Source organism: Colius striatus, chromosome W (genome assembly GCF_028858725.1).
Source record: "Colius striatus isolate bColStr4 chromosome W, bColStr4.1.hap1, whole genome shotgun sequence".
Classification (NCBI taxonomy): Eukaryota; Metazoa; Chordata; class Aves; order Coliiformes; family Coliidae; genus Colius; species Colius striatus.
The window spans coordinates 40,674,728-40,696,880 of NC_084789.1; the positions used below are offsets into that span (position 1 = coordinate 40,674,728).

The following is a 22,153-nucleotide window of genomic DNA, read 5'->3' on the forward strand; positions in this document are numbered from 1 at the left end:
CGATGTGAGTTCTCAGCTCAGACACAAACTACCAGCAACACCAGTTACCATCGGGGCTTGCTTGGAGAAAGAAATGGGAGGAGTTTCTAAATGAAGTGGTGTCTGCAGAGCCAACATGTTCCTGACAGACTCCTGTCTCTCAGCTGCCCTCCTCATGCTGCAGCAAGGGCAGAAATAAACTTGCTAATTTGAAAAGAGAATTGAAACAAAGGACTAACATCAGCTGTCTCCACGGGGAGAGGCAGGGGATGTTACCTTCCAATTAGTCAAACAAATTTGAGATACCCAAAAGAAAACAACTCAGCTTTACTGAAGGAGCTGGTTCATTCCTTACATAAAAACAGAGAACACAATCAAGCCAGTCAAGTTTAACATCCTAAAGGGGGAAGGGGGGGGAAGGGGAAACATTTAGTAAAAGAGGGAAGTGTTGAGAACTGGTAGCCAAGGACTGGCTCTGGGGGAGTCAATTTTGGGGTGACCCCTGCACCTCAGTGAGGTGGGGGAAAGAAGGGCAGGTCAGCAGCGGTGAGATGGTTGTTGGGAGGGCACCAGTAAAACCAGCAAGGGAAGGTGCCTGGTCCTGAGCAGAAGATGGTGCAGGGGAGTTCATCCCACTGCCTCACCTAGGAGGTGAGGAGGGAAGGAGCTTTTCCCCAGAAGGAGCTTCCTCCAGGCCAAGGGGTCAAGTCTGGCGTTGGGATTCCCACAGCTGAGCCTCTACGTGTTGTTCCTCTCCTTTGACTTTTCATCCTGGAGAGGAGAAGGAAAAGAGGAAAGAGAAACAGAGGCTGATGCTGCCCTGTCACAAAAGCTGTGCGAGGAGGGTGCTGCCAGCAAAACCCCCTCTGTGCCTGAGCGCCAAACCCATCACCCACCACTCTGGGCACAAGCCAAGCTCTCCTCATGGTTAAACAAAAGGGCACCTCAAACTGGGTGATCTGATGGTGGGATTTACAAACACCACGTCTCCCAGCCCTCTAACTCTGCACAGGGAAGACAACCAGCACAGACCTGCCCAGGTGTGGGCTTGCCGCTCAGCATGGCATTGAAAAGGAAACCAAAGACACATGTGTCTCTCTGGCAGGCAGAGATCACAGCACTGGAGAGAGGAAATCATTCCCCGAGCAGAGAAAGGGCTCTCCTTCCTGGAAAGCCTTTGAGTATGCTGCCTGAATTATCTACTAAGGTCTTGACATCTATTCTTCCAGGGAAGACACTGCCTCTTAGCTTAGCACCGAATTTTTTTCTCTCTCCCTGATTTATTCTTTCTACCCTCAGCCAATGAAAAAATAAAAACAAAAGCAAGAGTCAACTTTGGACTTACTTTTTATGTGGGTTTAGTTTTAAAGTATTTAGAAATTAAATTTAACTGGAATCCTGCATATCATCTGCAACAAGAAGCTGAGGTTTGGGACATTTCAAAGATCAACCAGTTTGAAGATTTCCTTGGCACAATGTAATTTGATTTTTGGATGGGAGAGGGAGACTGCAGCCTGCACACCCCAAGCACAGACTCACACAGACTCACATCAAGGGGACGGTACCTCAGGAGGGGGTGGTTTGATGGTCACAGGCTGGGATATCCTTCGAGGTGGAGAAGGCTTGGGCTGCACTTGCTGCTGGACAGTGTTGTAGTACGTGACCCCTCCGTACACCTGGGACTGGGCCTGTGCTCCCCAGAGAGAGCAGAAGGGTCAGTGCTCTTTGCATTTGGGGGGAGCAAGAAAGCTGCACCCTCTGTGAGAGCACCCCATGTCCCAGACAGCCTTTACAGCATTGCCCTGGGCTGTGAAAAATGCCCCCACCCAGCACTGAAAGGGGATGGGGGTCGATTTGTGCCATGCTCCCCAAAGCTATAGCAAACAGCAAGCACTCACAGCTCCCAGGAGCTTCCCCGACCCCTTACCAGGGTCTCCCCACTCTTGGCAGGGTGGGCAGGTATAGCCTGTTTGCAGCAGATGGGTTTCCCCTTCCCCCCACAGAGCTTCCCAACTGCCAGATCATGTCTGTGCTTTGCAACAACAGCAGAGACTGTTTGTCTATACAGACATGGCAGTTAACTGTTCCCCTTCACACCAAGATCCCTCCCAGCTTGAGATTTGCCCCCAAAACAGGCAGATTCCATGATGGGGCAGGGGGGAGCAAGGAAGGTCAGAGAGTTTACAGGGTGCACATCTCTCACTCGCCACTGCGTGTCAGCCGTGTGCCGCTGCATGATGACCACCGCAGCCGCGGGTCCTACCACAGCACCCGCAGAGAGCTGCCTCATCAGAGCTAGAGAGAGAGAGCTATCTCCTTGCTGCACAGCAGCTTCTGCAGATCCGAGGCCAGACGTGGAGCAAGTAAAGCCATCCCCATGCTGGGGGATCTCTCAGCTGGTGCCAAAGAACAGCACTTGCCAGTTTCCAGCTTCCTGCCTCCATCTCAAACACGAAGCACTTCCAAAGCAATTTTTAAGGTGTCCTTGGCTTAGGACAGAGCTGGAGGGGATGTAACAGCTCACAGGCTCCCAGTAAGCTGCTTCCCTGTTCCATAGGGAAAGACCTCAATTTTGAGATCCACCAATACAGACATTTGCCCCCTTAGGCCCTAAATCCAGGGTAGCTACACAGCAGCCATGGCAGTAGTTTCTTCCTGTTACCCTCCCCAAACAGAGGCATGACAGCAAATGACCTCCCACCACAGAGCAGCCCAGCAGCTCCACACTCTCTCCCAGGAAGCCTCAAAGAATATTCCTCACATGCCACAGGATCCCATCTGCTCCCAGTGAGCTTACCTGTGTGTTGGAATACAGATGAGGAAGAGGTGGAGGGGGGAGTGCTCCTGGGGCATAGGGGTAGCCAGGATTCCCAAAATTCATGACTCCAGGAGGGGAGAAGTAAGTTGGTGGGAGCAGCTGCTGTGGCGGGGGCTGGCCTGGGGGCACGGAGACTGGTGGAGGGTAGAGGCCAGGGTTTGTCATAGGGGCTGGTGTCTGGTGGGGATGTAAAGCTGGGAAGGGACAAAAAAAAAAAAAAAAAAAAAAATCAGCTGATATGATGTCACATGCCCTGTCATATCAGGAAGGAGAGGCACTTTGCTCAAAGGTCTTTCCTGCAGCCATGAGAGCTCAGCTCTTGCACCAGGGAGGAAAAAAGGGAAGCAGTGATCAGCATAGCTCCCTCCCTGCTCCCAGGGACCTCATTTATGGCCCCATCAGCATATCCATGTCAGGAAACAGTTTTTGTGGGTGAGATAGAGAATCTGCCAGTTCAATGGCTCTCATTTCTGTTTTCCTTTTCTGATCTACAAACAGCAGGGACTGAAGAATCAGCCCAGTGTGACAGCTGGCAGAGCTCAGCACCTCACTGAAGGGGAAGTGACTGAGCCAGGAGGGTCTGCACAGAACCTGCAGACACCCAGCCACAGGTTCCCATCATCTTGCTCCTGCATTGGCTGCAAGAGCTAGAAATGCCTCTTTCTCTTTTCTTAACATTGACTTGGCCCCATTGCATGAGAGAAGCAGATCTCTTCCATATTGGAGAAATAGGGAAAATGTATCCCCCTCAGTGAGAGAAGCTGTGGGAAAGCAGAGTTTATCTGCTGAGCCTCCCCAGGGCACAAGCACATGTTCAGTGCCCACTGGCCGTGCCCTGCTGGAGAGCTGGTCCTTACCTGGATGAGGGAGATGCATTTCTGGCTGCACAATCATCCCTTGGGGTGGCAGCGGGGCTGGGTTCTCACTGTGGGTGTAGATTGGTCCCTGGAATTGTACTGCAACAACACAGCAGGAGATCAGGAAAAGCACCAGGGAATTTTATTGCTGCAGCAAAGCACCAGGCACACCCCGGCCAGCTCTGGCTGCGAGATTCTAAGGCGCTGCTGCGAGCAACGCTCCCATCAGCACACATGCAGGCTGTCGGGCTCACAGATGCTACGTGCTCTCCATAGAAAAGCCTCCTACTCCCTTTACAAAGCAGGATGATGCTCAGGGAATTTCTCCTCCAACACTTTAAATGCTGGAATAAATTCCTAACCCCTCCTTGGGTTTGTTCTGAAATTCTCCCCGCATTGCTTTGATTTCCAGTTTAGTTTTAAAGCCTTGTTCTCCTGACAAAAGCCAGAGAGCTCTGGCACAGGGAAGGGAGGTGGTAACACTGGTTATATGTCAGTGAGTTTAAACATCAACCAAAGAGGCTCAGAGCAGCCTTTTAATTACAGTGAGACAACGCATCAACGCTATTTACAAAGGAAAAGGAAGACAAAGCCCCCATGGTCTTCCCAACCCTCAGAAGAGTGGAGGAACTCCTGCTCCAGCTGCTCAAGTCTGACTGAGCACACACAGGGAGCCTCAGGGGCAAGAGAGGAAACACTCACATGGGTCATAGTAGTGCCCTTCCATGATGCTGATGTGCATGGGAGGAGCAGGCTCCGGCACTGGTGGTCTCTGCCGCTGCGACGAGTAGCGTTTCACACGGCCCCCTTGCACTGCCTTGGAATTGTCCAAAGGCACAGAGGGGTGAGGGTCAGGAGCCCTAAATCCAGGGAGGCAGCACCAACCCCCTCCCCCTCCTCCAGCCTCTGCAAACCTTTATCTGGGTCACCCAGTAAAAATGACAGGCAGCCACAAAAGGGAAAGCGTGAGGCATCACAAGCAGCCCTCTCATTACAACCCCAAAACCAAATAAAGAGTTGGGCAAGAGTCACACTCCATGCAACATGTTTTACCATTTCCTCCATCCTGTTAAACTGAGGTGGTGGCCCAGTTCCCACGTGTATGTGGTTAGGAAAACCTGAGGAATAAACAAACTGGTTATTATGGGTTTTGCCTTTGTTCCCAGTAAAAAGCCACCTCACCCATCACAGGCTCAGCAGCCCCGGGATGTTGGTGTCCCATAAACAGGCCCAGCTCTTGCTTTCATGACAAGAAAACCTCCAACAACTTGCTTCTTTGAGGTCTCTAGTTTCAATGTCTTAGTACAAATGAGAAGCTGTTGCGTTGCTGTACAGTCATTGCTGCTCAACACCCTTTAAGTTTTGCTGAAAAAAAACCCAAGGAAATCAAATCCTCAGCTTGAAATTTCTGTCCTGATCTAAGCTCTGCTCTTGCAGAGACAAGGAGCTCTTCAGAGGGGAAACAAGGAGCTATGTGGGTCTGGCTGAGCTGCAGTTCAAATCCTCTGCAGGACATTACTGCTTGTATCAAGGGCTTCTTTGAATTCAAACAACAAAGTTATGGAGTACATTCAAAACCACAGTGCCAAACTGGTCATGGGCAATGCCAGGGGAGCTAAGGTGGGTAAAAACAAACATTGGAAGTACCCACAGATCACCAATATTGCAAATCCATGCACAGGCATCATGCTGTACAGGCAGGATGACTCGATGGCTGGCCAAATGCCTCTCAGAATTAACTCCCACCTTCTCTACTAGCAAGAAACACAGACAGCAGAATAACACGTCCTTCTTACAGGAAGAAAGTGATCTCTCACCTGCAGCCTGGAGCTGTCTCATGATCAATTTGTTAAGATGCTTTATTTTTAAGCATCAAAAACCAGGAGAAAAGCACATAACCTCAGCTGCAAAGCACAGCACATCTGCACTCTCGTTCTATGGGCATGTTTAACACCTGTGGCCATGATCAAGGCCAAGGGTCTGTCCACACAAAAACTTTAACAGACACAATCAGTACAAGATGACTTATGGTTTCATAACCTAAACCTCAGAAGATGCTTATGAAAGCAGCAAGTCGCTTTCTTCTCCTTGTTCTAGTTTTATTTCCCTCAGGAAGGATTCCAATATTCCCCAGAAAAGACTCTAATTCTGCCAAGAGATAATTATACCCTAATGACCTTTTGCACAGATGCTCAACTAAAACTGAGTCCTCAGCTCACACAAGGGTACTTCTGCCATTTACATCCCCCCTCAGCTGGCTGTCTGCTGCTGCAGAGTGGCTTCCTCACACCAGGTACCAAGCAACTTACCAATCCCTGTCAGGTCTCAGATAGTAGCCACAAAACCTCAACATTGGGCAAAAAGCTGATAACAAGAGGAAAGTTCTCTTCTGCTCTCATCAGGACATGACAGGAGCCTGATTACTCACCCTCTTCACCTGTCAAGCCAGCACCAGGCTCCGTCTGGCCTGGACTCTGACTCCTACTGCAGCAGCCGGTCTCACCATGGCTCACAGTGCAAAGTCCCTGTGGCTTGTACCACACATGAGATTGCAGCTTCACAGAAGCTTCCCCATGCCCAACACAAAACAGGGCAAGGATCAACTCTTAGGCCCTTCCCAGCCCTAATTTGAATGTTTAACTTCCCCCTTTTCTCTTCTGCTTTCTCCCCTCTAACCACTCCCACTGCACTTCATCAGCAGCACGAATTGCTATCGTGTACCTACTCTGAGACTGGACTAAGGCAGAGACAATTCAGCTCTGACTCGCTGCAAGAATGCAGAACCAAGAGGCAGCATCCACTTACCCCTTAGCTCCCGGGGCTGTATGAACTGCGACTGCCTTGGTGCCCAGTTCTGCTCCGTCAGGTTCACTTGGGTCATCTCCTGCTCCAGTCCATCCAAGATGGGTTCTACTGGTGACTCCCAGTTACTGCTCTTGGCTGATGGGAGAGACGTCTTGGCTTGTATGGGTTTTGAGGGCACAGGAGTCAGCCCTTCTGAAGAAGGTGCTTCATCTGGCAGCTTCCCAGCATCCCCAGCTTTAATTCTGGTCCTTCTTGCCCGGGAATAAGACTTCTTTTCAATGGGTCTGTCTGGTGGTGGCTGCCCAGCATCAGCAGCTGTGGGTTGGGTTTCCAAAGCAACCTCTTCCTTCCCGGGGCTGCTGTGGACACGTTCCACCTCAGGTGACTTGTCCCTCTGTGGGCTTTGCTCGCCTCGCTTGGCTCGGTAGCCACTCTCCTGTTTCATTGGCTCACCCTTTCGAGAGAGATGCTGGACACTTGCTTCTGATGCTCGGTAGCCTGGGCGGGTCTCTTTGTAGCCTCCCATCCTTGGGTAGTTCCTGGGAGTGGGCATCCTGCCCATGCCTGCAGAGCTCCTGTTGAAGGTTTGTGGGGAAGCCAAAGCGCTGTCAGCACCTTGGTGCCGTGGAGGTTTGCTTGGCTTCTCGTTGGACGAGTTTAGGTCTTGCTGAGGAGGACTCCCAAATCTGAGGGAGAAAAAATAAAAAAAGTAGAGAGGACTGGAAAGTAATCCCTGAGTGAGTGGTGCTGCTGTGCCAGGGAATCCCTGGACCACAACTCCCAGGAACAAGGTCTAATCTCAGAGCCAAAGCCAACAACATATAATCATAAAATCATTTTGGTTGGAAAAGCCCTTTAAGTCCACCCCCTGCCCTCACACTGCCCAGTCCACCACTAATCCATGGTCCTCAGCACCTCAGCTCCACGGCTTTGCAATAGCTCCAGGGATGGGGACTCCCCCACCTCCCTGGGCAGCCTGGGACAGTGGCTGACAACCCTCTCATGGAAAAAGTTCTTCCACAGCTCCAATCTAAACCTCCCCTGGGGCAACATGAGGCTGTTTCCTCCCATCCTATCATTCATTACCAACCCCCACCTCACCACAACCTCCTATCAGGGAGTTCCAGATTGCTCATGTCTCCCCTCAGCCTCCTCTTCCCCAAGTTGAACACTCCCAGCTCCCTCAGCTGCTCCCCATCACACTTGTAGGGGCTTTGTGGCTTCAGATCTGGCATCGGAAGCACCTGGCACGAGGGCAGAGCTGTCTCTCTCTCCAGGATAAGCCAGGCTGTAGTTTGACTTTGCTGCTCACCTTGGCTTGTGCATCCTCCTGGGTTTGATGTCATCAGGGTTGTGAGCTGACCTGATGTCATAGCCGTAAAGGGCGATCAGCTCCTGCCTGGTCTTGGGGGCCTGCTCATCCTCCCGGAACTTGTCATGCTCCCAGCGGCCCTCATCCTTCCACAGCTTCCGCTGGCGGCTCTTTGGCCTGCAACAGTCACACGGGGAGGACTGAGAAGCTATTTCAAAGCCAAGGAGTTGTGGCAGCCCCACACAGAGACTGAGCATTTCCAGGGCAAAGTGTGCACAAGGGACAGCATCTCCTCTTCCTCCCATTCTTCCTGCCCAGCAGCTGCTGCCCTACCTATGGCCATTTCTGAAAAGCAGCACAAATCACAGAATCCCAGAATGGTGGAGGTTGGAAGGGCCTTCCAGAGCTCATCCAGCCCAACCTCCTGCTAAAGCAGGTTCCCCTCCATCAGGGGGCACAGGAACATGTCCAGGTAGGTTTGGAAACCTCCAGAGGAGGAGCCTCCACACCCTCCCTGGGCAGCCTGGGCCAGGGTCCCTCACCTCAACATCAAAGGAGATTTTCCTTGTGTTTAAGTGGAACTTTTTGTCTTTCAGCTTATGTCAATTATCCCTTGTCCTGTCACTGGGCCCTACAGAAAAAAGGGTTGCCCCATCCTCCTGACACTTACCCTTTAGGTACTTGAAAGTGTTAATGAGGTCCTCCCTCAGCCTTCTCTTCTCCAGACCCAGTTCCCACAGCCTTTCCTCATAAGGAAGATGCTCCAGTCCCCTGATCATCTTGGTGGCCCTGTGCTGGACTCTCTCCAGCAGTTCCCTATCCCTCTTGAGCTGGGGAGCCCAGAACTGGACACAGGACTCCAAATGAGGCCTCACCAGGGCAGAGTAGAGGGGGAGCAGAACCTCCCTCAACCTGCTGGCCACACTCTTCTTGATGTATTCCAGAATGCCATTGGCCTTCTTGGCCATGAGGGCACACAGGGACACTGCTCATTGGCAAGACACTTTTTTTGTGGTGGTTTTTTTTTTTTTTGCACCCTCCCTCCCAGTCTCTCCTTCAAAACAAAAAGCTAAAATATCCTTGGAGGACACTGCAAGCAAGACAACCAAAGCACAGACCTTCCCAGAGCTCCACAAAGAAGCAAGGAGCTGTGCTGGCAAATGCCAGCCTGGGAGTTGGCCTCAGCCTCCCTGAGGGAAGCAGAGCCAGGGGGAAAGCTCACGTACCTGACCTCCTCCTCCTGCATCTGCCCTCGGAGGTCGTGCTCAAAGAAGAGCCCTTTGCGTGGGATGTAGGCTGGGTTCTTCCGGTCCTCATCATCGTCCAGGTGCTTGGGAACTTTTTTCCCAACTTTATTCTCAACAGCTTCAGTGCTCTCCTGTCAAAACCAGGCAGCTCTCACCACTGCAGCAGTTCCTTGGTGAGAAGCCCTGCTGCATCCCAGGAAACACAAGTGTAACACCTACCTGCCCGTCCCCGCTTTGCCTCTCCCCAGTCACAGCACCTTTGGAGTCAGGTTTCTCATTCCCTTCCTCTGCTTTTGCTGCTGACTCATAGGAATCATTACTGTCCTGCTTCAGTTCCACTTTGGCACTTTCTTCCTCGCTGTAATCCTCTTCTTCCGCCTGAAAGAGCCCCAGTGACTCAAACATGCACCTTTAGCAACAGGTCCCCCAAGGAATTTGCCCACAAGAGTCCTCAAATCATAGAATTGCTTGGTTGGAAAAGCCCTTTAAGCTCATGGAGTCCACTCCCTGCCCTCACAGTTCCCAGCCCACCACTAACCCATGGCCCTCAGCTGCACGGCTTTGCAATAGCTCCAGGGCTGGGGACTCCCCCACCTCCCTGGGCAGCCTGGGACAGGGGCTGACAACCCTCTCAGGGAAAAAGTTCTTCCACAGCTCCAATCTAAACCTCCCCTGGGGGAATTTGAGGCTGTTTCTTCTTGTCCTGTCATTCATTGCTGGAGAGAAGAGACTGATCCCCACCTCACTCAAGTGTCCTGTCAGGGAGTTGCAGAGTGCTCATGTCTTCCCTCAGCCTCTTCTCCAGACTGAACACCCCCATCCCCTCAGCTGCTCCCCATCACCCTTGTGCTCCAGCCCCTTCTCCAGCTCCGCTGCCCGGCTCTGGCCATGCTCCCTGAGTGAGGAGCCCAAAACTGAACACAGTATTTGAAGTGTGAAAACAGAGTTGGATTCGTGTTCCAGCTGTTACAGACCCGACATTCTTAAGGCAGAGGATTAGCTCACAAGGTCCTACCTATCCCTGGATTTCTACAGCAAAAGCAAAGACTAAACCCAACACCTCTCTCATCAGCATCATCAGAACAAACAGCCAGGCTGCTAGAGCAGCAGCAGGACAGGCTCCTGCACACAGCCACAGGCCCTCAGGAGCCAGGAAGAGTGGAAATCATGGCCCATATCCAGCCAGTCTTTCCAAATTCCCAGGAGTTACTCAGCTGACTCTCTCAGAGCACTCTGCTGATCAATCTGGCCTGCAAGCTTCAACACTAAAAATAGCTCTCTTTTTCAACACAATCTATTTGCACATCAACTGCTCCTTCTGTTTATGTTGGGGAAATCCAGCTGTGGCATTATTTTTAGGCACAAGAACAGAGTCACCCTGGCATGTCAGTGATGCAATAACCTCCTCCTCACTGCTTCTGCACATGCCCTGGGAGCCTTGGAGCAGGTTTTCAGGCTTGAAGAGATGCTGCAGGGTGAGAGCACTTGGAGCTGCCCCTTCCCCTCCCTCCACGTGCCACCCTTACAGTCCATCAGCCCCTTCCTCGTTAATGGCAGAGATGACTTCACAAATTAACAGCCCCCATGAGCTTTGATTCCATTTGTGTTTTCTCTAACTGCTGTCCCCCTCAAGATCCCCAAACCAGCTGTCCAAAAGAAGGGGGTTGACTAGAAAACTTTTGTTGTAATCATTAGAAACTATAACTTCCCCAGAAATGTTAAAACTTATAGTTATGACCTAAAAATCTAAGGGAAATCTAGAGCCCCATACTGCTGCCCAGGTGCAGGCAGGGGGTCTCAATGCACACAAGGGGGGGAAATTTTCTCAGCAGACACCCAGTGTGGAGCTGCCAGCACTCATGGGGAACACTGGGGGGACAAGGATGCTGCTGGGGATTCCTCCAATCCAGCACTTATGGTTTTTAATTTCAACTATTTAAAATGCAACCAGCATCCTGTACTTCCTTCCACACCCTTCTGGGAGCAGGTAAATCATGCTCCCAGTATATGAGGGTTTTCCCCCCCTACATCCACCTCACCCCCAGCAGCACAGGCAGCTTCTCCTGTGCTTGTATATGACCACATGAGAAGATATTTTGAGACAAAGGCACTGATGGGATCAGTGGAAGAGAATGAAAGACACAAATTGGATTTTTGTGCTAAAACGATGAGTGATGCAGAACCCTTTAAACTCCAGGACAGATTCCTCTTACCTCTGAGTCTTCTGCACTTTCGTAATCGGAGAGCACAGCTGTGGGGGGGGGGGGGGGAAAAAAGGGGTTTGGTGTCAGGGCAGGAACAGAGGCAGCTTCTCTCTGAGTGAAGGTGCAGGGAGCAGCTCCAAGGGGATGTCAGAGGACAGCACCAAAGTGTCCCCCACTGACACCATCACCAGCCCGTGACACAGGAAGCAACATTTGCCTCCTATTGTGAGTTAATATTTAAGATTACAACAACTGCAGGGCCACGAGAAAAGGCATTTTGACGTTTTTAACTTTTTATGTGCAGCCTGGGCACTTGCAATGCCAGAGAGTCATAGAATCATTTTGGTTGGAAAAGGCCTTTAAGCTCATAGAGTCCATCCCTTGCCCTCACACTGCCCAGCCCATCACTAACCCATGGCCCTCAGCTTTGCAACAGCTTCATTACTGGGGAGAAGTCATTACTTACCATCTCCTTCAATACCATCCTCACTTTCCTGGGGAGAGAGGGGGAGAAAGGTGGGTTAGCAGAGACGAAGTTCAGCAGCTGGGTCCCTGCAGCACCCTAAATCCCAGACACAACTATGACAAGGTTTGGCCATGGTCCCATCACATCCACCCTCAGAAGTTCAGCTTCCGTGACCAAGAAAGAAGAAACAAATTCAGGGCTCCCAGTGCCATTCTCTAAGATCCTTCTAGAACACGTTCAAGGGAAAAAGCACAAACAGTGTTAACTGCTGGAGTCTTCAGAGGAAAAAGAGCGATGTGGACAGACAAGTCAAGCTCCCCTTCCTCAATAATGGAGGGCCAGAGAGCTAACTCAGGGAAGGACAAGAGGATTGCTTAAACCAGGAGCCCAGGAATAACAAGCAGGCATCGAGCAGGACTGAGCTCAGGCAAACATCTAGTAGAGACACCGGTGACAGAGACATGACCCTCTGCTCCAGAGAAGACAATGGATGAAACAGAAGAGCTTAGCCAGGAAAAATTTCTCATAAAAGAACAGAACGATTAAGCTGTGCAATAAAAACTACCTCAGATAAAAAATCAAATCAGCCAACATGTGAATAAGATAAGACCAAATGCCAAAACACCCGAGTAGAAACTTGCTGTGATTTGGGAAGAATCTGAAAGAACCAGGACAGGACCCAAGAACAAACTGCCAGAGGAGAATGAGGAGGTGGGGGAAGAGCAGCACCACAAATTCCCCTTAAAAAGAGGTTTGATGCCTTCACTTAAAAGTCTGGTCAGGGCTGAAAAAGAGCAGAAGAGGCCTGAAAGTACAACAAACCTGTCCCAGCTGCAGGGCCACGAGAAAAGGCATTTTGACGTTTTTAACTTTAACAGGAGTCAGGGCAGGGGGACAAGACCCCTCAGCAGGAAGCCAGGCCTGGGGCACAGGGGGAAGTCCCTGCCCGATGCTGGGGGGAGAGGGGCTGCAGGGCCCAGCTCTCCCTCTGCGGGGTGGCCCCAGCCCTGCACCGTCGCAGGCATGAGGGAAGACCCGGTCCCGCTTCCTCAATTCCGCAGCCCAGTACTCCCTCAGTTCTCCAGTCCACCTCTCCCAGCTCCCAAAGCCACCCCTCTAGCCCATCCTCAAGCCCCCGCACTCACACACTCGGACTCGAGTACGCTCTTGGGCCCGCCTCCCGCAACGCTCTCGGCCTCGCGGCCCCGCGGCCCCGCGCTGAGGGCCCCGGCGGCGCGGCGTGGAGAACCGGATCCCGAACGGGACCGGGCGGCGCTGGTGGTCGAGTCAGCGCTGCCAGAGGCAGCCGAATACGAGTCGTCCTCGCTGTCCTGCGATGCGCGCTGCCGCCGCCGGTCCGCCATCTTGGGCAACCGCAGGGACCGGCAGCAGCGCGGGGCACCACGGACTACACCTCCCGGCAGCCGCCGCGGCACTGCCGCCGTCTCGTCAACTCTTGCGGCAGCCACTCCTCCTTCTCCCCTCCCCTCCCCAGGGGCACGGGGCAGGCACCCCCCGGGCAAGGCGCCGACATCACAGCGTGGATTGCGTTACCACTTCTTCCTCGTTTATTGTAACAAAAAAAACACTCTGTCCGCGTGCGCCCCCCCTCCCAACAGCTCCGTAAGCGTATTTTAACAGATTTTATTTAAACGAATTCTCTTCCCCTCGGGCCCCTCTGTGCCAGAACACAGGAGCGGAGGGAGGAAATAAAACTGGGTAGGGGAGGTTGCAACCCCACGCAGGGACAGGGGGAAATGGGATAAAAAGGAAGTTATTAGAAACAGTAGCTCCAGGGGTGTGTTTCTTGTTTAATTGCTGCAGGGAGAGCCTGAAGCCCCCCCCCCCCCCCCCCCCCCAAGCCAGCAGCACTGGGTCCAGTTCCCAGGGCTCAAGTAGTACCCTGGGGACTCAGCCAGGACAGGGGATGTTGGGGGAAAGGAAGGGGGTGTCAGTGTCTGCTTCCCCTTGTAACAGCACACAGCTTGCCAACCTCAAAACATTATCTATAAAAAAATATTAAAACCCACAAAATTGTACATAGAGGATTTCTATTTCACACACCAAAAAAATGGTTTTTAAACTCTCCCACCCTGTTACAGCCATTCAAGGGAGGGGGGGAAACTTAAGTGGGCTCCTGGCACCACCCTCCTTGCCATGGCAGCACCAGGACCCACTGGCAGCACCAGCTGCCACTTCTCAAAAAACAAACTGGACATAAACTGATGTTTATCCCATTTTTTAACTAAATGTAACAAGGAGACAGAGGCAGCAGAGCCATGGTGGGACAGGGTCTGGTGAAGCAGCAGTCCTGGCACTGTGGTCTGGTGCTCATGCTCCCCACATTCCCACACACAGCTCAAAGTTGAATGTCCAACATAAACTAAACATTGGCTGCAGGAGGGCAGAGGCAGCACATGGAGCTGAATCAGCAGCAAGGATGGGCAAGAGGGGCTGGAATCCGCCCACACTGCCTCCAGGACTGGAGCAGCTGGTAGGAAGCCTCAGACAGCTACTGCCCGGTGCTACCAGTTACATGTCTGCCAGAACAGAAGGACAAGTCCAAGGAACGTGTTTTAAAATCCAAGAGAACAAGGCTGGGGCAGAGGAACAAAACCATTTGTCAAACAAGAAGGCAGCAGCCATTGGCATGACCCAGTGGTGTACAGAGCTCCCGGTAGCTCCACTATTTCCGGCAGGTCCGGTGTGGTGTCTGCTTCTTCTGCATCTCCAGTCGGCAGCGGCTGCGCTCGTCCAGCCAGGGCAGCTCAAAATTCCTGTGGGCAGAGAATGCCCCAACCATTGACTCTGTCAATGAAGCACAGCTTCAAGGCACTGACCCCAACCCAAAACATAGCACTGAGGATGCCAACCTGTGCCTGGCACAGCCCAAACCTATCCCATCTTGCCCCAGTCACTCTGGTACTTACTGTGGGGTCAGTTTTGGTAATGGCCGGCCAAAGGCGACAACAGGCAAGTAGGGGGTGATGAGCAAGCTTTCCACTGCAGGATAGACACCAGCGTTACATAGCCCCTGCCTACACCCCCCCCACTGCAGGCACAACCCCTTGCCTGCCCCCCAACACCCCCACCTGGCCCTCAACGTGCCCGGGCACTCACCATCATCTGGCTCAGGGAAAAATGAGGTAACTTCAGGCTCCGACTCCTGAATCCCTTTCCTTTTGTACATTCGGAGCTGCAGCCGCTGTAGAATTCTCTGTTCCCTGATCCGCTGAATGTCCCACCTGGAAAACACGGTGTCCCTGGCAGTGAGAATCCATGGGCGAGTGCCTCAGTCTCAATGGATCCTCCCAGGTATCTCAAGAGGGCCAATTTCAGGATCCCATCCCAGCTGCTGGCTGTGCTCTGAGTGACTAGATCTCATGTGTGTCCCCCTGAGGTGACACCCTGGGGCCCTTTCATGTAGGAGCCATGTGCTCTGCTGGGGACCCCAAAGCCCTATCACCTTTGCTCCCACCTTTTCCTTCGTTTCTCATCCAGCTCCAGCTTGGCATGCCGTTTGGAAAAGACGCTGTCGTCCAGGTTCTGCAACAACAGACAGGGATTGAGAGTGTCTGGCACTGGCAACCACAGCACGGCCCTCAGGTGGAAAAGTGCCTGTAGCAACATGGCTGTGACAGCAGCCGCTGCACTCACTTGGGCCATGTACATACCTCCAGGAGGTCTGAGGGGTTGGGGTCTCTCAGGGGCTCCACAACATGGTCCCTCCAAGATGGAACTGCAGGATGAGAGGCCAGGCTGTTAGCCTCACGCTGAGACCCCCCAGCCCTATCCCACTCACCATAGAATCATAGAATGGTAGGGGTTGGAAGGGACCTTTAGAGATCATCTAGTCCAACCACCCTGCACAAATAGGTTCACCTAGATCAGGTCACATAGGAACATGTCCAGGCGGGTCTTGAAGACCTCCAAGGAAGGAGACTCCACAACCCCTCTGGGCAGCCTGTGACAGGGCTCCGTCACCCTCACAGTAAAATAGATTTTTCTTCTATTTCAGTGGAACTTTTTGTGTTCCATCTTCATCCCATTACCCCTTGTCCTGTTGCTAGCTACTATAGAAAAAAGGGATGCCCCAACCTCCTGACACCCACCCTTTAGATATATGTAAATTTTAATAAGATCTACCCTCAGTCTCCTCTTTTCTAAACAGCCCCAGTTCCCGCAGCCTTTCCTCATAAGGAAGATGTTCCAGTCCCCTGATCATCTTGGTGGCCCTGTGCTGGACTCTCTCCAGCAGTTGCCTATCCCTCTTGAGCTGGGGAGCCCAGAACTGGACACAGGACTCCAGATGAGGCCTCACCAGGGCAGAGTAGAGAGGGAGAAGAACCTCCCTCGACCTGCTGGCCACAGTCTTCTTGATGTATCCCAGGATGCCATTGGCCTTCTTGTTCCTTCCCAGATGCAAGACTCTGCACTTGTCCTTATTGAACCTCATGAGGTTCCTCTCTGCCCAACTCTCAAGCCGGTCGAGATCCCACTGAACGGCAGCACAGCCTTCTGGGCAATCAGCCAGTCCTCCCATTTTGATGCCATCAGGGAACTTGCTGAGGGTACACTCTGTCCCCTCATTCAGGTCATTGATGAAGATGTTGAACAAGACTGGCCCCAGAACCAATCCCTGTGGAACTCCACTGGCCACAGGCCTCCAACTCAACTCTGTGCCGTTGATCACCACCCTCTGGGCTCTGTCATTCAGCCAGCTCTCGATCCACCTCACTGTTCACTCATCCAAGCCCCACTGCCTGAGCTTTCTGATGAGGATGTTGTGAGAGACAGTGTCAAAAGCCTTGCTGAAGTCAAAGTAGATGACATCTGCTGCTCTCCCCTCATCTAGCCAGCTGGTTATGCCCTCATAGAAGGATATCAAGTTGGTCAAACAGGATTTCCCCTTGGTGAAGCTATGTTGACTCCTCCTAATAACCATCTTTTCCTTCATATGTTTAGTGACAACATTCAGGATTTGTTCCATCACCTTTGCAGGGATGAAGGTGAGGCTGACCAGCCTGTAGTTTCCTGGGTCATCCTTCCTGCCCTTTTTGAAGACTGGAGTGACATTGGTCTTTCTCCAGTCCTCAGGCACCTCACCTGTCTTCCATGATTGTTCAAAAATGCTGGAGAGAGGCTTAGCAATCACATCTGCCAGCTCCCTCAGCACTCTAGGATGCATCCCATCAGGACCCATTGACTTATGAGCCTTAAGCTTGGCCAATAAGTCTTCAACCTCTTCCTCTTCCACCCAGGGCAAGTCCTCTGCTATCCTGGCCATCCTGTTATCCTTGCTGGACTGGGCTTCCCAAGGGCCGGCTTTGGCCACAAAGACTGAAGCAAAGAAGGCATTCAGTATTTCGGCCTTCTCTGCGTCCTCAGACATCAGGGCACCCTCTGTGTTTAGCAGCGGGCCCACATCCCCCCTCGACATCCTTCTGCTGCTGATGTACTTGAAAAATGCCTTATTACTGTCCTTAATTTTCCTGGCTAAATTTAATTCTAGAAGGGCTCTAGCCTTCCTAGTTGCACCCCTGCATGCCCTGGCGATGCCACTGGCTGAGGGCAGTGGGAGCTCATCACCATCTCCAAGCATGTAAGCAAACCTGAGCTACTCCAAGAGGAGACATACCGAGCTGGGAAGGGGCAGTTGGTGGAAACGACACCAGATTCAGGGGCAGCAGTTAACCCCACAGAGGAACTCGTGGTGTGCCACGGTGGCACAAACCAGAGACACATTTTGCGACCATGAACAGGAAGTTGCTTTACTCCTTGCTCCAATAGGCACACCAGCTGTTTTGGCAGCTAAAGCAAAGCGGGGCTGGCAGCCCTGCCCTGCACGCTGCCCCACCTCGGCCATGGAGGCAGCTGCAGCCCAGCATGTAAGCAGGGTAAGGCAGGGATGTGGTTTGGAAGAGCCCATGATGGGCACCAGAGCTGCTGCCCACTGCTGTGGAGGAACCAACCAGCAGCATGGCATGATTGGCTGCACTTCTCCCACCGCAATTGGGACTCTGCCCTTTGCCAACTTCAGGGCAAAGGTGCTGACTCCCATTCCCCGGCCCCTCACCAGCTCTGCCCCAACACATGCCACGAGCTCTCCATCGCTTACTTGCTACAGTCTCCTCCTTCTTTGGGGAGGGCTCCCGCAATGGCAGCGGCGACGGGGGCGGCTGGTGCCAGCGGCACAAGTACATTTCTGTGGTTGAGAGATAGGGCAGGTCATCTGTCTCGCTGCTGAAGAAGCCCTTCTCCTTGGGCTGGGCACCAGGACCCTTTGGTGGGGCTGAGGCTCGAAGCGGGGTCTCCAGGAGCGATCTGGGTTTTTCCAGAGTCTCTTGGCTCCGCAGTTCTCGTTTACAAACAGTTTCAGATAAGGAGATGCCCAATTCCTCCTTTCCCAGGGAGTGCTTCGGAGTTTTACTCTTCACCTTCGAGAACTCGGACACCAGTTTTTTAACAGGAGTCTTTCTCTCCGCACTCCCAAACATCGGCTTCCTGCAGGAGGAAGAGGAGTTGAGTCATGTGCATGGATCCTTGCCCTGGCTACCAGAACCCCCACACCAGGGCCAGACAGAGACAGGCTTCCAGATGTGAGAGGGACTTTCCCAGCATTCTGAGACCTCCTTCCTTGTCCAGGCTTTCATGAGGTTCCCCTGGAGCAGTACTGGTGCTCAATGGAATGTGCTCCCTATGCCAGGCAGCCTCTCCAAGCAGCTCAACGGTCACTGGGCTGAACTGGCACCTCCATACTCCAGCCATTGCCAGCTCCATGGATGGATGGCAAGGCCAAGGGGAAGGGCCTCCCTCCCCCTCCAGGCCCCACACACACACCCCAGCATGGTCAGAAAAGCTCTACCTTTTGTGCCCCTTCCCATTCCGGCCATAGGGGAAGTGTTTGGGCTGCAGGGCTGGGGGAGGCTCCAGCAGGTCCTGGGGACACTCCAGTGGCAGCTTCTCACAGGCCTCTGCCTCCAGCTTCTCATCCACCTCAAAGCCCTGGAAGATGCAGTGCTTCTCCCGTTCGCTGTCCTTCTTCACCAGCTGCACTCGCCTTTCCATGCGTTCAATGCGCGCAAGGAGCTGCAAGGCAGGGCGAGTAGATAGTTTAATTTGGTGGGCATGCTCCTGGAGCAAGGCCCCTGTATACCCCTGCTCCCTGAGCAGCTGCTCACACATCCTCTCAGCAGCCAGGAAACACCCCAGGGAAGAGCTGATCCATAGCACCTGCATGTTTACCATCACCCATCCGCAAATGCACTCCAGCACATGGTGCAGGACCGGTAGGGGAGAGATGTCATCCTGCCACAGTGTCCTGCCTGCAGCAAACCCTGCCCATCCCAGCTTTTACCTGGCAACTCCTTGGCAATGCTCAGGGGGCAGGAGCATGTCTGTGAGGAGACTCTAAACAGTGCCTGAGCCATCCCCACTTGGGCTCAGCTGGCAGCACAGGCTTCCTGGCATACCAGAAGTGCCATGGCTCAACACCAGCCTCTCCTGGCAGGGGCTGAGGGTAGCATCTATAGTACTGAAGGCATCTAACCCCTGAGCAGCTTAACTGCAATGCCACATGCTAAGATGCCCAAACAGCACAAAATGGCCACTTGCTCTCTTGCTGCTTCTCCCCTGCTGGTGCTCCTCATCCCCGTGGCAGGAGGAGCAAATCTCCCATATTTTGAGGAGCGATTTGGGGATCTCAACCTCTGCCACATCTTCCCTGGGTACCCGGGGGGGAGGTCTGTGCTTTGATGTGAGCTCCAGAAGAAAACAAGCACCCTACTGAGTGATACCTGCCCTTGGTCACCCATCCCCAACCCTCCCCTGTCCCCACCAGGAGCTGGGGCTATTTAGAGGGGTCTGTTGGGCAAAGAGCAACAGGGGGGTCCCAACACGCTCCGGGGATGCAGCCACGTGGGAAGGAGCTGGGAGCAGCCCCCACTCCCCATCCCTGCTGCATCAGGGGTTGCCTGCTCCCTGTCCTTGGCAGTTTCCCTCCCGAGGGAGAATGCTTGCTGGTGAAGCCCCGTTGTGGCCTGACTGAAGCAATTCCTCCATGTTGGAGGACTCCGCACACACCATGGGGACATGGCACCGTTGGCCGCACTACATGGGGTGGCCCTTCACTCTGCAACCGGGGCAACTGTCACCACTGCCACTGTGGTGCAGCTGAGGCAGCATGAGCTTCTGGCACATGGCGCACACTGACCCGTCAGGACGACCTGACAGGCGCTGCGGCTGCAAGCATGTGGCTAGGTGCAGCTGCAGGCATGGGACATGTAGGGGCAACATACAGCATCCATGGGGCACTATAGGCAGGAGACTGATAGAAGCAATGCATGGCATCCATAGGGCAAAGCTGGCAGGGCACATATAGGGCAATGAACGGCACTCCTGAGGCACTGCAGGCAGGGCATACCTGGGGCAATGCCCTGTCAAGCTGTGCAGCTGGTATCGACAGGGAGGCAGCACAAGGTATGGGCTGTGCCCCCCCCACCCCGGCGTCACTGAGACCGCAATGATGCGGCCCCTTTAAATTAATTCCCGCGCGGCAGGGCGGGAAGGCGCCGTGGGCCCGCTGCCATGGCCCATTAACCCCTGCCGGTCATCCCCGCCCCCTGCCGGTCTTTGTCGGGACGGACAGGGGGGAAATCAGTACTTGGGGGGAAATCAACCCTCCAGGGGTGCTAGTCATCAAGGAGGGGGCTTTAACCCCTGAAGGGGGCAATAATCCCTTGGGAGGGCCATTATTCCCCTGAGGGAAATTACGCCCCTGTATGTTGGGGGGCATTAACCCCTAGGTGCCATGGGGGGGGGGGGGGGGGGCGGATGGACGTTAACCCCAGCAGGGAGTGGGTGGGTGGCGTTAACTCCTTGGATGCCACAGGGGATGGCTGGCACTTACTTGTTGGTGAGCGGAAGGGCAGGTAACCATGCGGGGGGGAAAGGTGTACCCCGTGGGGGGAGGTGTGTAAACCCCTCCTAGGCCGCGATCCCACCCCACCGTGTCCCGTGTACCGTGTCCCGCTCGGCCTTGAGCTCCTCGATCTGTCGTTCCTTGGCCTGCAGCTGCTGCTGCTGCTGCTCGATGAGGTCCAGCTGGAGCAGCAGGATTTGCCGCAGGCAGGCCGCCTGCCCTGGCGAGCCCCCATCAGCTCCCATCCCGCCGCGCCGCGAGCCGCTCTTCCACTTGCCCTCGGCGGGCGGCGGCGGAGGTAGCGGAGGAGGACCCGGTTCGGTGGGTCCCGCTCCCGGCCCCACCGCACCCTCCCCGGCGCCGCGCCCGGGCAGCATCGTCTGGTAGCGCGGCCGGGCGCCCGCATCCCCCGCGCCGGCCTGCTTGACACTGGCCAGCGGCACTAGCCCGGCCCAACGCTGCTGTTGCTGCTCCGCCGCCACCACTCCGCCGCCGCGGCCCTTGTGTGCCCCCAGCGGCGGCGGCTCCCGGGGCCGGCGGGGCGGCGGGCGGTGCAGTGGGGTGGCCTCCTCCTCCCGTCCCCCCCCGCGGCGGCTCTGCCGCCCGGAAGGCGGTGGACCTCATGGCTGGTGCCCTCTGCTCCTCATCGACCTGCTACCGCCCGTCGACGCGGCGCAACAGCCACCGGCTGCGCAGCCCAGGGGCCGGCGGGGCCCCGTCGCCATCAGAGAGGCGCATCCTCCGCCTCGGGCGGCGGGGGGCCCGCGGGACACCCACCGCCCCCTCCCTCGTGCGGGGTAGGCAAAGGGTGGAACCAAAAGGGGACCCACACGGGACCGTTTCACGCGGGGGAAGAGGCGTGCCGGTACTGAGGGCGGGTCGAGGCGAGGAGCGCACGGCGCCCCCAGTTACCTTTAAACCGGGCTTAGTGCGCATGCACCGCTCTTAGCCGGGGCGGGAGGGGATGGAGGGGACGGGATCCCGAGGGAGTAAGCAGTGGAGCACGTGGAATGGGCTGCTGGTATTCATTAGCACAAGCCCCGCTATCTCGGGACGTGGAGTAATCTCCACGCGCGGACACGCCAGTCCCGCATGGGATGTTGCCTGGTGGAGACTGGGGTCCCCGGACGGTAATAGTGGGGCGCGGCTTCCCGGTGGTTCCCAAGTGCGGCGGCTCCGCCCGGAGCACGCCGAGGGTCTGAAACCCCCCACCCTCCCCCGGTCACGTCTCGCCGGGAGTCTGGCGGTTTTAGGCCCGGCCCTACATCGAGGGGAGCCAGAGAGGGTGGGGGCAGGGATGCGAGACCCACCGCCATGATGCTCCCACGCAGGAAAGGAGGGCGGGGGGGGAAGTACAGATCGCGCTCTATGGGGCAGGTTTGTCCCCTGGGCGAACCGAGTTCCGCCAGCGCCCCCGCGGGTATGCGGGCCCCCCTGTGTGCACCCACGCCATCCCACGGGGTATGCAGCCCTCCCTTCCCTATGTGTACACCCCACGCGGGTCTGCAAACTCCCCGTGTGTGCATTCACACTCCCGCAGGTCTG

General features: G+C 54.5%; 2 protein-coding genes across 6 annotated transcripts; both read right to left on the reverse strand.

The window, feature by feature from the left end:
• Positions 1–275: 275 nt before the first annotated feature.
• On the reverse strand, positions 276–13,083 carry LOC133628554 (protein CASC3-like). 3 transcript variants are annotated; one of them, XM_062016900.1, is made up of 13 exons: positions 12,834–13,083; positions 11,689–11,716; positions 11,232–11,269; positions 9,238–9,396; positions 8,998–9,149; positions 7,772–7,948; positions 6,460–7,145; positions 4,708–4,772; positions 4,357–4,471; positions 3,655–3,753; positions 2,777–2,991; positions 1,545–1,667; positions 276–750 (listed from the first exon to the last, which is right to left on the reverse strand). In XM_062016900.1, exons 1-13 carry the CDS (start codon positions 13,050–13,052, stop codon positions 718–720), a joined length of 2,109 nt encoding a protein of 702 aa, XP_061872884.1. In that variant the 5' UTR covers positions 13,053–13,083; the 3' UTR covers positions 276–717. The 3 variants fall into 3 exon arrangements, with proteins under 3 accessions (XP_061872884.1, XP_061872885.1, XP_061872886.1); XM_062016901.1 differs by having other exon boundaries at positions 1,529–1,667; XM_062016902.1 differs by lacking the exon at positions 276–750 and having other exon boundaries at positions 1,575–2,525.
• A 451-nt stretch (positions 13,084–13,534) lies between these two features.
• Positions 13,535–21,548, reverse strand: LOC104555221 (MSL complex subunit 1). Of its 3 annotated transcripts, XM_062016966.1 has the most exons (8): positions 20,710–21,544; positions 18,554–18,777; positions 17,807–18,192; positions 15,363–15,427; positions 15,167–15,234; positions 14,809–14,933; positions 14,619–14,691; positions 14,292–14,465 (listed from the first exon to the last, which is right to left on the reverse strand). In XM_062016966.1, the coding sequence occupies exons 1-8, from the start codon at positions 20,983–20,985 to the stop codon at positions 14,375–14,377; spliced, it is 1,308 nt and encodes a 435-aa protein (XP_061872950.1). In that variant the 5' UTR covers positions 20,986–21,544; the 3' UTR covers positions 14,292–14,374. The 3 variants fall into 3 exon arrangements, with proteins under 3 accessions (XP_061872949.1, XP_061872951.1, XP_061872950.1); XM_062016965.1 differs by lacking the exon at positions 14,619–14,691 and having other exon boundaries at positions 13,535–14,465; positions 20,710–21,548; XM_062016967.1 differs by lacking the exons at positions 14,619–14,691; positions 20,710–21,544 and adding an exon at positions 20,597–20,701 and having other exon boundaries at positions 13,535–14,465.
• Positions 21,549–22,153: the final 605 nt, after the last annotated feature.

Bases quoted from the DNA above. Each gene is read 5' to 3' on its own strand.
- LOC133628554 (XM_062016900.1), bottom strand. From the start codon at position 13,052: ATGGCGGACCGGCGGCGGCAGCGCGCATCGCAGGACAGCGAGGACGAC. The intron at 11,717-12,833 runs GTGAGTGCGGGG...CTCTCTCCCCAG, and splicing joins GCGTACTCGAGTCCGAGTGT to GAAAGTGAGGATGGTATTGA. The intron at 1,668-2,776 runs GTAAGCTCACTG...TGGGGAGCACAG, and splicing joins ATCTGTATTCCAACACACAG to GCCCAGTCCCAGGTGTACGG.
- LOC104555221 (XM_062016965.1), bottom strand. From the start codon at position 20,985: ATGCTGCCCGGGCGCGGCGCCGGGGAGGGTGCGGTGGGGCCGGGAGCG. The intron at 15,428-17,806 runs GTAAGCGATGGA...CTCATCCTGCAG, and splicing joins GAAGGAGGAGACTGTAGCAA to TTCCATCTTGGAGGGACCAT. The intron at 15,235-15,362 runs GTATGTACATGG...CTGTTGTTGCAG, and splicing joins ACCCCTCAGACCTCCTGGAG to AACCTGGACGACAGCGTCTT.